Raw genomic sequence first — 13,649 nt, 5'->3', positions numbered from 1 at the left:
AAATAGACTGAATAAAATATAATTACAAAACTGCACAGTGACTTTCCAAACACCCTGTACTTCTTAGTGTGTTCATAGTAAATTAATATCTGAAATAATCCCAAATAATCTTATACCAGATGAAGAAAACAATTTTCTTACTACACAAGCAATATCCATGTAATGAACAATCACATTCACTTCAAAACAAGTGATATTGTATCCATTTGGCATAATCTGAAATACCTGTGGGAAAGATCACTACTTCTATGTAATATCTCTATTTACAGCAATCTTTTTCACCAAAAGTGCATGTGACATCATTATTGAAAAACCTAATTTAGTGAACTTGATTGCTGCCACAATCAACATTCTATATTAATACTACAAATAACACACAGAGAAATTCTAAAAATTGTATATATCAGATATGATTGTAAAAAACACAAAACATAAAAACAAAACTTTATCAAATAAATATTTTATGACTCAGTAATTCCTTGAAAGTTTTAAGCTTCCTATTTATTTACATTTATTTTGCAAAATTATTCAGTGTGTATTTATAAATCAGAAAGAAGATCATTTGGTCATGGTTCTTAAAAACCCAAAAACTTCTAATCCTTCAAAGATATTAGATAATTATAAAATAATATTCATTATAGATATCCAAAATCTGTCAGCAATTGGCATAAGAAAAAAATACAAAAGAACTTCTATTTTTAAATAATTAGTGAAACATTTTGGTGAAAAATAAATGGTTTTGTTTCAATTTGCTACTGAGTTATCCGTAAGTTGGTACTCTGGTACAGTAATTTTTCTTACACTTTAATTTCATATAAAATTGAATAAAAAGTTATTTTGTAGAAATGGAAATGTACATCAGTTTAAAATTTATTACTAAAATTAAAATTAACTTTAATATTAATCCACAAAGAATATTGATATTCTACCTAACATTACAAAATCATATAGTTTGCAAACAGACATAAATAACTACAAGTCTAGTGAAAAACATACTTGTAAAATTATCTAATAGAAAAGTGTTAATTTTAATAAATTATTATAAAATGTACAATATACCAAAATGGCTTAATAAGGTTGTTAACTTAACTTTCAAAAATAATCATTTTAGTTTAAACAATAATTTTTTTACTTCTGGACAAAAAAATTCAATAATAATATGTACAAAGAAATTATACATAAAAAAACCATAAGTATCTTAATATATTTTACTTGTTTTAATTTTTTCCTCAAAATGTAACCACGAAATTGGGCTTGAATTAAAGTTGCTGCAGATTCCTCCAAGAGATGTAAATTGTTTGGAATGTCTTGAAAATTATCCTGTTCATCACTGGGATTTAAATTGTTAATACTGTCTTCCTGTTTAACATCTGATGTCTGTAAAAGTAAAAGCCATAAAACATGTTTTAATAGAAGTGCTGACAATAAACCAATTCAAAAGATTAATAGCTCTATAATTCTACATTTAACAAAGCTTTTTCAAGAATATTTCATTTCAGAACATTATCATTACATAAAAATAACCATACATAATACTAGTGTTTATTAATGTGGTAGACAGATAGTTTTAACAGTTAGAAAGGATTTTACTTTTAACTGCTAGAGGATGCTGACCTTTAGATCCAGGTGATAAGAGTGCTCACCTAGCATGCAAGAAGTAGCAGGTTTGATCCTGGGATATCAAAAACTTGAAAATCACAAAAATAATAACATTAACTTCTCTGTGGAATTTTGTGGTACCATTTATTAAATATTTCATACTTTTTGAATAAGTATATATAAATATATCTGTGACTTGTGTGCACTTCATATTTTTCCCACTAATTTTATTAATATTTGAAAATGTTAAAGCTGTTAATGCTGCAATTTTAGCATAAACACATGCTACAGAAAACTACTGAAATTATTTTGTTTTAGTTGCCTTTAGGTGTTTTTTGTTTTTGATAGCAAACAGTATCTCCTTTGGTTAAAGCAATATTGCAACAACTTTGCATGTTAGAGTAGGACAGGTCAATGGCTGAGTGATTAATGTCTGTATTTTATAGCCCAAAAAATATTGTGAAGAATGACCAGTTATATGCTAATGTTATCACAATGGAAAGATAAAAGATTTCTTGTAAATATGGAATTGGTATATTTTTTCAATCTTAGTACCTAAATGTTTGGTTCAACAAAAGTCTGCCTTGAGAGAAAGAAAGCTGACAATCAATTTACTAATTCAGTATAGGTTTGCATAATATTGTTTTTCCTTTAGTTTTAACAAAGACACGTGTCCAGTCTTTTCATTTGTCACACAGCTTAAAACTCAATCTGTTTTCACATTCAGATTACTTCATAAACTCTCTATTTAATCCTTCCATTATTAAGAGAATTTATGTTATTCTTGCATAGAACCAATTCATCTCAGAATATCAAATATAATGTAAACATTCTAGATTTTTCTATAATTCTACAATAATTCAAACAGAAAGCTAAAAATAATCACAATACAAGTTCAGAAAATGTTCAACAAAGAATAATGATGAACAAGGACAGCAAAGGACAAGTAAATGAGAATGAACTAAAGCCACAAATATTTTTTGTTCATCACAAAATGTTATGTTACCAAACTAGCTGGTCTTCTAACTGAACTGGCTGTTGGAATGATTCCTCAGAGTATGGAGGAAAACAAGAACATCAAGAATTGTGAGGCTACTCCATTCTTACAGTCAAATAAAAGCCTTGATATAGTATACAACAATCCACTCATTAGAAACTTCAACCATTGTTCTACATACATATTACAAGCTACCCAAATTTAGTCTATACAGATTTTTGTAATCCCAGCTTGAATAGGCTAAGACTTCTTAGAAGATTCATACTTGACTAGAATATATCACAAATTGAAAAAATGAAACTAAATTTAGGAACAAGATTAACATAAATCACAATAATGTAAATATTACACGTACATGACAAATGTTCCATGTATAAGTTCTATGTACAAGATTTCATATGTACAGGAAATTTACTCTTCACTGTCTCTTTCAGAGACTAAGCCATCTGACTCAGTGTTAACATCGTTATCTTCACTCAATTAAATTTCTTTGGCCAGTTCTGATAGGAACAGAGGTTCAAGTCTGCTATTGATCGCTGTCCATCTGTGCACTTCTGATAGTGGTGGTACACGTGGTTGAGAGACATTGGTATAATTCCTGATTCCATATAATTCACTATTAAATATGTTAGCATAACACTTCCTGACAGAGAGATAGCTATGGTTGACCTTGTGATTGAAACTCACACTCCCATCTTTACCACCAAATTTCTCCTTAAGAATGGGGAAACACAGGTCATCAACACTTCTAAAATGGAATTTTCCATACATTGCACATGTCAGTTCTTCTAAACTGAACTGTATTTGACAAGGAACAGTCTAAGAATTCCTTCTGCTTAGAACACTTTGGGAGGCAGGAATCTTTTGCAGCAGTTTCATTAGTCACACTTTACCAATAACCTTGAAGGCACATGTTGTGTCACAATGTGTGAAAATGTGCAGAACCATCAGTGCTGTGCAAAATTCTTGGCCATATTCATGAACCAGTTCTGATATATTAATTAGTTTATTACTATTTTATGTACCTATAACAAACAGATACGGGATCAGGAGTTGCACTGCATGATCTAGAGCTATAAAGAATACATATGTATCTGAACTTCTGATGCAGACAACGTAAAATCCATGATCCTGACCATAGACACAGTACAAAATTACTCATAAGTCTGTCTCTTCCTGGATCAGTATAATATTGGCAACTCTGTTCTCAACGTTGTTCTCTCACCACTTGATTCCAACAAGTAGCAATGACCCTCAACAACTGGAGTCTATGTTTTCTGTTTCTGAGCTTTGGTACAAAACCATTCCCAACTCCACAGATTATGGAGAATAGCAATTAGCTGGGTTTTTTCACTGTTGAGAAGGAAGTTTCTCCAGTTTGCAGGTTTTATCGTCATTTGGTATCAGATAATCAATTTATCACTACAACCACATCTGTCTTACTCTACTTGTTTGGTTGATCATTCTTTATGCATATCAGTACAGAATACTAGATCCATTTTCTTCAGTAGGCTAACAAATATTCTATGAGGTATCTCTTTTAAGTTTTCAGGGATTTCTCTCAAGGAGTGGAACACAGCATTACTATCTTCAACTAACAATATTGTTAACTCAACAGGGATATTGACATAATCAACTTCCTTCATTAGATTGTGAAATTCTTTAGATTTATCAGTTTTTGTCAAATACCCATCAGCAGTATCAATGCTGTAAGGGAAAGACTAAAAAGGTACTTGATCAGTTCTCCAACATCAATGGTTTTGTTTGAATGGGACTTGACCAGAACCTGAAGTGCTGCACAAAAGCCTAGATGTCTATGAGATGTGAATTTGTGTTCTTGTTGGTTTACCAAATATTTTCTTATGATAGATTCAGTACAATGTGCATTCAAGATGAATGAAAGTGCAGCCTGTAGGTGTACTGTGGAAGAAAAAAAGCAACAACTGTAGGAGAAACTTTGTAGTTCCATCTGGTTGATAATAAACTTGTATCTGAAAGGAATCCTGAGGGAAAAAATATGTACTTGTGAATTCTGATGGTCAGAAATTACAAGTTTGTGCTTGTGCAACAGCCTGTGTCAACTCGAGTGTAGAAACCAGTGTATGCAGTCTCAATTCATGTACATTTCCTACGGGAACTATACTCTGTTCATGTAACAATCAGACGGTAGGAGAAGAAATTGTTTAGGTTAGAACCAAGTTGTGTTAGCAGCTATCAAGGGAATGACAATACTGTGCAGTACAACTACATGTCTTGGCTAAGTGGAAACCCTAAAAAGTCTGGGTGTCTAAGCCATTCATAAATATTAGAGACAGATATTCTTTGATAGATTGTTTAAGCAGAGTATTCATGATGAAACTTTGTAGAATAGACAACAACAAGTCTTCTGACTTTTGCATTCGGGTCAGTGACAAAAGGGGGAATACTTTTAAAACATCGTCCTCTACACTTGTGTCTCCACAACAGGCAGTTGCCGTCCATTCTACAAAATTTCATCATTAGAGATAGATGTTCTGTAGGAAATATAGGGGATGAAAACATGCATAACCTGTAGAAATACTACTTGACCAAAGAAACCAAAATACTAAATCAACTTTGTATTCCACCTTAGAAACAAATGAGGTTAGAACTCCCCACTGCATCATATATGGTTATCAATACTAATTGATCTGGGGTCAGATTCCAATATTAAGAAAGCATTGCCTAACACAAGTTGTCAAATATAAAGAGGCAGGATCAGCTATGGAAATGACCAGAGTCATCACGCAGGCAAGAAGAGGAAGTAAAATGGATTTAAGTAGAACTGGTCTTGACACACAAAGCTCTAACAAACAACCGAAGACATCATACAGCAAATGACTGCCATTATCAAAAAGTCCATGGCTATCTAAGAGAATCTACTCAAGAGCTTCAAATACAGTTAGGGCTTCTAACATGGGTTGCTTTAAGAGTGAATTGTAAATAATGTAAATATTTTTGCAGTTGAGGAAATGTTTCATGTTTCTGTATTTGCCATAGCAAGATTTATTTAATTACTTGTTAAGGATTTTATTTCATTGTTTTACACAAGTGTGAAATGCATTATCTCCTTTATATATTTAGGTAAATATTATTGTTGTTAATAAGGCATTCATAGTTTGTTTTATGCTTAATATTAGAGTCTATTTGACTTGTACTATATTTTTCCACTTAAGTGGTTATATTTTGTTTAATATATGTTTTAAAAATATCTAACTAATACATAGTTGTAAATAAGAAGTATTTGTCTATTTATATTTTTGATTTTGTTTTACTTTGTGCTGATTGATATAAATTATAATTCTTAAAAGGCTTATTTTATTTATTTCCTTATATTAATATAAAGCTATTCCTGCATGTTTCATCATGCTTACATATGACTTTTCATTTCAGCAGATAGGTACTGATGTATAAATTCCCATTTTATATTGTTTGTTTGTTTTTTTAATTTTGCACAAAGCTACACAAGGGCTATCTGTGCTAGCCATCCCTAATTTAGCAGTGTACAACTAGAGGGAAGGCAGCTAGTCATCATCACCCACCACCAACTCTTGGGCTACTCTTTTACCAATGAATAGTGGGATTGACTGTCACATTATAATGCCTTCATGGAGGAAATGGTGAGCATGTTTGGTGTGACAGGGATCCGAACCCGCGACCCTCAGATTATGAATCAAATGCCTTAACCCACCTGGCCATGTCAGGCCCTCTATTTTGTAGCTACTGATTTTAGTGTGTGATGTAACCGTTATTTTATTAAAGATTTTGTCCTTATTAATCAATCTTATTTAAAGTGTACATTTCTCTTTTTTGTTTTTACTTCTGATTGTGTTATTTTGTCATTATCTGTTCTTGTATGTGCATGTGTTCTTCTCATATTAAAGCCGCATCAAGCTATCTGCTGCATCCACCAAGGAGAATCAAGCCCTTGATTTTAGCGATATAAATTCAATGACTCACTGCTGTCACAGTAACTGTTGTTATTATGATGTATCAGCATCAGATGGTATTTTGCCATATTTCAGTACCATCATTGTTGAAGGGATTCACATGTAATTTCATTGTTATATCTTTTTGTGTAATATGATTATTGTAAATTATTCTTTTTTTAAGCTCTCAAATAGTAATGTAATCAGGAAATAATAACTCATTGTCAAAGAATTTGTATTGTGATGTGATATAAGATACTGGCATGTGAATTTTTAACTTGTATTGTAATTACTTATAATTATGATCTCTGTCAAAGGGCATTTTCATGTGAACTTTGAACTTTAATAATGCTAAAGGTTTACTTTTATAATGTATTATTTTTCTTTGTGAAAATGTTCTTGAGTATATATTATTTTTCTTTGTTATTGATTATTGTTTAAGATCATTGTGTTCATTGTTAGAGGATACATTATGGAAGAGATTAATACATCAATGTATTATACCTTTGTTAAAGGATTATGTCATCTACATTATGTATAAGTTTTAAACAGACAAGAAAAAGTTATACTGCTCTTTTGACAATGTTTGTTTATAGATTTAATTGTTCCTTAGGTTTAAAGTTAACATTAGCTGAAAAACAAGTCTCAAGTAAGAGGGTAAGGTAGGAAGTGTGGTTGACAGACATACTATGCATTTATAACTTCTTGTTTTAATATGGATATTTGTTAAAATTTTTCATTTATGTAGATGTACATGCAGTTTTCATATGAGATACCAGTCAAGAAAATTGTCAGTCTACTGTCACTTTACCTACCAGTAATTCTGTGTCATTCACCTGAAAAAAACACTTTATGGCTTCCTGTAACAAAGGTAGCTGCAAAGCTGTACACTGTTTTGGAAATTTGATAACTGTCTTATCAATTGGTAGGTATCTTGAAGTTATAACCTCCCTTATTCTCTTATGGTAATTATCAATCATATGATTGCTGCTGCTGCTCTAGGTAAGATATATTTTACAAATTCAACAATTAATATAGTACTTGCTCAGTCTGGAATAAACTCACATACAACAATATATACTATCTTGATGGGTTGGTTATTAATAGTGGTGGATAGTTAGGGCAGTAAATATATGTTAAGTGTGTTATTGCCCTTAGCCATTGTTTTGAATGTATATTAATATTTACTGTAGTAAAAGCACAAATATACTTCTGGTTGTAAGAATTTCAGCTAAAATGTTTGACTGAATTCTACCAATTTTTATCTATTTTGTAATGCCAAGAAAACAAATATCAAGAAATAGAAAACAGAGGCAGCCTGTGTAGGTTACCACGATTATGACATATGAGCCAGAGGCAGTTTATCTACAGCTGCTAGTGTGTGTGACAGCATGTAGGGCATTCTTTGTCTGAGAAAAATATATATGTGTGTGTGTGTGTGTGTGGTATTTCACACATGTATTGATATTACATAACATAATTAATGAGTGTTATTTTTATTAAATGAATCAATTACACTGAGAACACAATAATCAAGAAACAATTGAATGAAAATAAAGAAAGTTAAGATTTTATGATATGAAGTTAACTGTGATATTATTGACCTGAAAAGCTTTTTTGAAGGTATAGTGCACAGGATATTTTCATTAATAATGGTGAGAGAATGTTTTACTTCAAACATTAAAATATTCAGTTGATACTGAATTTCTATGAAAAAAAGGTAAGAGTATTGGCTAGGGACTCACTGAATTCGAAAAAAAGATAGTTTGACCTGTTGTTTTTGCTAGCAGTGACAAGTAATATTTCAGTTGGCTCAAGCTTATGCTGAGCTTGAAGGCTTTTGGTATGCAAATACTACATATCTAACTTTCCAAACAGCCTAAATTTCACATCTAAAAATTTAAAAAAATATAATTCCAAGTTCTAGTTTGAAACATGATAAATCTGGTTGATGTTGTATAATAAATTCAGTTGTTACTTTCTTTAGCATACTCAGATCACAGAAGTGATGGTTGCATTATATCCTACTGTACCATGTATACAGAATGCTGCTTTGCAACTGTCATGTGGAGTAGAAACACTTTGATTTCTTGTAATTTAGTTTTCTCACTGACTGATTACACAAAGAATGTGAGCTACGAAAACAGTTTTAACATTTTCACACAGATTTGATTCTGTATGAAGAAAGTATTTACTTTTGAAGTAATGATATTTGCTTCTTGCATTATCCAGTATTTTGATGTCTGTATTATTTGTAATTTATTTACAAGTAAATACTATTTTCAACTACTTTTATTTAAATATAGCTTCCTTTATTTAACTTATCAATTGCCACACTACAATGTAAGCAGTCTCTAGTGGTAATACAACTGCTACAGCAGCACACTGCTTGAGCAGGTACACGCAGGAGTTTAATGTTTAGCAAACCTGACATAGCATGGTGATTATCATGTTTGACTAACAACCTGCATTTCATGAGTTAAATTCTCATCAGTGATTGTACTCACCCTTTCAGCCATTGGAACATTATAATATAATGATCAATACCACTTTTTGTTTCAGCTAAAGAGAAACCTAAGGGTGTGCAGGTGGTGGTGTTACCTTTTTTCCAGCCTGTCACTTCTGAATTATGGATAGCTAGCACAAATAGCCATCAAGCAACTTTGCATAAAATGCATCAAACAAGCAAACAAAACATTTAGCAAAATGTAAGACCTGTAGCTGTTAGAGAGGACCCAATGCCTATGTTGACTCTAATTCTATAGTCATTCATATGAAATAAGTTATGGTAAGTTGTTCTGACAACTGTAATAAAACAGTGGGTTAAAACACATTACATGTTGAAACATTTCAGGGGTTCAGAAAAGGTAGCTTTAGATCAATTCCTTACACAGTATTGCCAGATATGTATAACCACTTGGACTTTCTGGACTTGGAAAAAAATATTGCAATGTTTACTGATTTGTTTAGATTGTCCAGCACTAGATACTGTGAAATACCTAAAACCTGATTAGCACTGCAGCTGGGAAACCGTTTTCAAATTTGTATTAGTGATTTGACTAATATAAAACTATGCTCTTTATAAGTCATAATTCAAGGATAATAAACAAGATTCCCACTAAAACCTAGTTGTATATGTGAACATGCTGCAACACTCTGCAAAGCATACACTAGCATGGCACCAGTCAATTGAGAAAAAAATTATCTTAATACATCTGTGAAGGAACTCCCAAGTAAGTCTATATGACAACTCTTTGACATCAGGAATATCATATCCCTGATGAAAGATTTATCTAAGAAAGCAAAGTACAAAATTGATAACTTCAAAGAGGTTATTAGAGCAAAAGTAACTTGCAGTGGTAACTATAGTAGCTCCACTATATAAAACAGAATCAAAGTTTGCCAACTTCATGTTATGGGAAGTCACAACACCTGCAGATGCTGCTTTAGTATGGTTGTATGTGTTGTTTTTCCTTTAGTGATGAATATAACTTCAACATATAAATTAGTGTTATTCCACAGATATCTCTGATTTTTACACAAGAAAAACTTTTATTCATGGTCTGAAGTAAGTACAAGCCTGCATATTTGTGTTTGGATATACCTAACTGTTAAAACTAAGTTGGCTGAAGACACAGCTTACACAAAGTAAGTCCACTCTATACCTATGTAGTAAAGATAAATTTCCATTATGACTTAACATACTGTGATTTTTGTTAGAAATTAGTGCAGTGAAACAATATCTATCCACTGTTTTATCCTATTTTAGAGGAAACCCACATTGAGCTATCAGATATATCCAAGTAAAATCTACCTGCAACCTTAATTATCTCTGGATAGGTTTACCAGTGCAACCATTAATTTTGATTTAATACAGGATAGCAGCCATAATGGCCATTCTTGTTCTGACCAGTGACCAGGGTAAACATTTTGTAAAGCTCTGCTTATTTTTTAACTAAAATTTATAAATAATTCATTATTATACAAGCCATATTAGATTTTGGTGTTAACCATACTATGGAGTTCGAATATATGACTAAGTCTCCATTTACCATTACATTTCTTAATGTGGAAGTCCCTCCAATTTCCATGCCAAAAGAAGTGGATCATTCACTTTTGTCCCAATTTTTCATATAATTTCATCATTGAAGGATGAAGATGAAAATAAGATGTTAAAGGAGGTAAGTAGCAATTCAACTTGCAATGTCTTTGAATCAATATAAATTGTTTCAAAGGAAGCTTTACCTTTCATTGGTTTAAATTGCTCATCTTTTCCCATCATAAAAAAATTCAATGCTATTCATCCTGTATGTCCAAACTACTGAGTGTGCACCAAAAGAGAAAAGAGCATAAAGATGTCCTTTATACCACAGAGTGGGATGTTAGGAGCAAAGATATAATAGAAGTGAAATATTGACTTACCTCTGATAAGACCACATGCAAGAGAAACCCAATAAATAGGCTGCTGCACAAGAAAACTTTCAAAACTACATTGAAGTCTGTCTAAGACTTCTTGCCCACCAAATAAAGCAGAATTTGCAAGCCACTCAAAAATGAGGTGACAATTATGATGAAATAACATCCAAACACCATAGACAGGAGAATATATTTGAAATTGGAGACACAAGTAATTGAGAATGGCTTATTTACTGTTAACCATGACCAATGAATTCAAAACTGAAAGATTGAATTTCCATTATAGTTATACATATGTCTTTATTTCCTGTTCAAAAGTACTTTGCTACTGGGTCAAAATTGGAGGCATGTGCCCCAGTGTTCCCCCAGTTTTGCCATTTATGCTTTATGCCAACAACATGGCTTACATGCCTTGAAAATCCTAAATTTCAAAATATCTCAGCAAATTTTCTGCATTATATTTATTATCTAATAAGAAAGCTTAGACCAAATTGCAACCTAACTGTTAACATACTAGAACAAATACTAGATTGTGGAAATTTAAATCACTATATGCCACTGTATAACAGTATACATTTAGCACTTTTAGTTGTAGAAATGTTAAACTTCAGTTATTCAGTTACTGAATAACTGTTTTTGATCAGTAGTTCTATGCCTAGATCTCATGGATCTCTGACCCACTGTTTAGTCTCTGTATTAAGTAAGATGCCATTTATGTTTACAATACTAAATAGAAGGTATTTAATATATATATGTATGCATATTTGTTTGTGAGTATGTGCACATACACACTCATATGAGTGTTTTACATTCTAATAACAAAATACGTATGTTAGTCTACAACGTCCATTTCATTCACCAGTAAACAAAACATTTATAGAATATATATAGTTACCTCTAATATAGATGCTTACACCTACCAAATTTTCTGCAGAAATGTCTTCAAAATTTGTAATTTCTTTAGCTGTAAGAGATGGCTTCTTCACTTTCCCACGAGATGAGTTGCCTTTATTTTTATTGTGTTTTGGACGAACACTGTTTGCTCTTGATGCAGAAGGCCTATCCTTCTTCTTGTTATTTTCTTTTCGCGATGTTATATTTACTCCACTTGAAGAAGCTTCTAATGAACATGTTCGAGGACAGGAAGAAGTGGCACCCATAACTCGGGTCTTACTAATTTTATTTGTCACTAAACTTTGGGAATCCTCATCAGAACTTTCTTCTAGTACTTCACAAAATTTCCAGTCATGAAGCACCAAATCCCCAGAAATGTTTGGATGTAACATATCTGATCTGTCCCATTACACTTATTCAGATCCCAACTACATGTGATTTATAAACGTCGTTAACACAATATTAGAAGGCTAAAACAAAATACTGCAATAAAATCCGAATTCTGTTTTATTTCTGGTATCCGAAATGACAATTCCTGAAAAATAATGCATTACTTTAGTTTTGGAAACCAAAATTTAAAACTACGTTGAAATTAACTAATTTACCATGTTGCAATAAACTATTATTGGCTGGTTATGAGAGCAACAAATGACCAATAATTGTTTTATTGCACCTCTTCTTCTGTTTCCAGTTGTACTAAATAAAATTAATTAGTATCTTCATATAGCATATTTATCCTACTCCTCCGAGCCTGTATGTACATCTTAATCGGTTAATGTTTAATATTTTATTGAAGATTTTGATCTAATTTTAAAAACAAATAATAAACCGTTAAAACTGTTAACTTTTCAAAATGTAACAGCGAATAATCATGTGATCATACCAGTAAACATGTGAAATAATGCACCTGTCACTTAGAGACGGCATTTTTGCAACAGTGAAAACTGTTGATTCATTTAGGCCTGCTTTACAACGTCAAAATAACAATATCCTAATTTCTAGGCGAAATGTATGTTGAATCAGTTCCTTTGTTTGTACTTCTAGTATTCTCATTGTCATTTCCTGTGACGGGACTCTTCATCTGAGAGAAATTGAAAATTTCGCAGCAAGATATATCCACAACATTTTTAAGGAGTTCACCAAATTGTTCGTTTCTAGGCCTACATGAATCAGCGTGTTTTACTGTACTTCAAAGAGCAAGGTGTTCGTGGCTAGGCCTAAAAGAACCGGCGTTTTACTGTAGAGCAAATTGTTCGTAATTAGGCCTAAATAAATCAGTGTATTTTTACTGTAGTACAAAAGATCTGTCATCTGCAAATTTCTGCTGTGACGTTATGGACACGTGGCAATTGCTTGACTACCGAGCAACAAGTTTCATAACATTTGATGCGCTCTGAGTAAATTACGGCATGGTAAACGAACAAATTTAAAATTTTTATTTTTTGCCAAAAAGAAAAAAAATACCTCTTTATTTTGGGCTTTGGATGTATTACAAGGATGGATATGCAAGCTCATCATTCAGTCAAACAAAAGTAGCCCAAAATTGATGATGAGTGCCGTTTTCCCTTCACTTGAAAATTAGGGACGGCTAGAGCAGACAACATCCCTGACTTTCAGCTAATATCTGAAACATACCTAACAACGACAACAACAATAGTTGTTATAAAATATTTTAAAGCGTTACTGATGCTGTGACCGTTATATGCTGCCACGAAAAGAAACAGAATGAAGTTGCTTCATTATTATCAATTCTTCAAAGATGTTTGTTTGTAATTAGGCATAAAGCTACATAATGA

At 32.0% G+C, this 13,649-nt stretch overlaps 1 protein-coding gene across 5 annotated transcripts in view; it reads right to left on the bottom strand.

The window, feature by feature from the left end:
- The window catches only part of LOC143241108 (uncharacterized), a 74,832-nt gene extending 61,615 nt beyond the window's left edge, over nt 1-13,217 (bottom strand). For 2 of the 5 annotated variants that reach the window (XR_013022178.1, XR_013022179.1), the window contains exons 1-2: nt 11,880-13,217; nt 1,213-1,377 (exon numbers count right to left, since the gene is read on the bottom strand). Coding sequence is in view for 3 of the 5 variants with exons in the window: in XM_076484666.1 (XP_076340781.1) it covers nt 1,213-1,377; nt 11,880-12,245 (531 nt within the window). In the remaining 2 variants the exon portion in view is untranslated. The remainder of the gene's footprint in view (nt 1-1,212; nt 1,378-11,879) is intronic. The other 3 variants (XM_076484666.1, XM_076484668.1, XM_076484665.1) reach the window with 3 other exon arrangements.
- Between the last annotated feature and the right edge of the window lie 432 nt (nt 13,218-13,649).

This window comes from Tachypleus tridentatus, chromosome 13 (assembly GCF_004210375.1).
Source record: "Tachypleus tridentatus isolate NWPU-2018 chromosome 13, ASM421037v1, whole genome shotgun sequence".
In the NCBI taxonomy this organism is placed as follows: domain Eukaryota; kingdom Metazoa; phylum Arthropoda; class Merostomata; order Xiphosura; family Limulidae; genus Tachypleus; species Tachypleus tridentatus.
The sequence above is the reverse complement of the archived record's forward strand: the minus strand, read 5'-3'. Positions and strand labels throughout refer to the sequence as shown.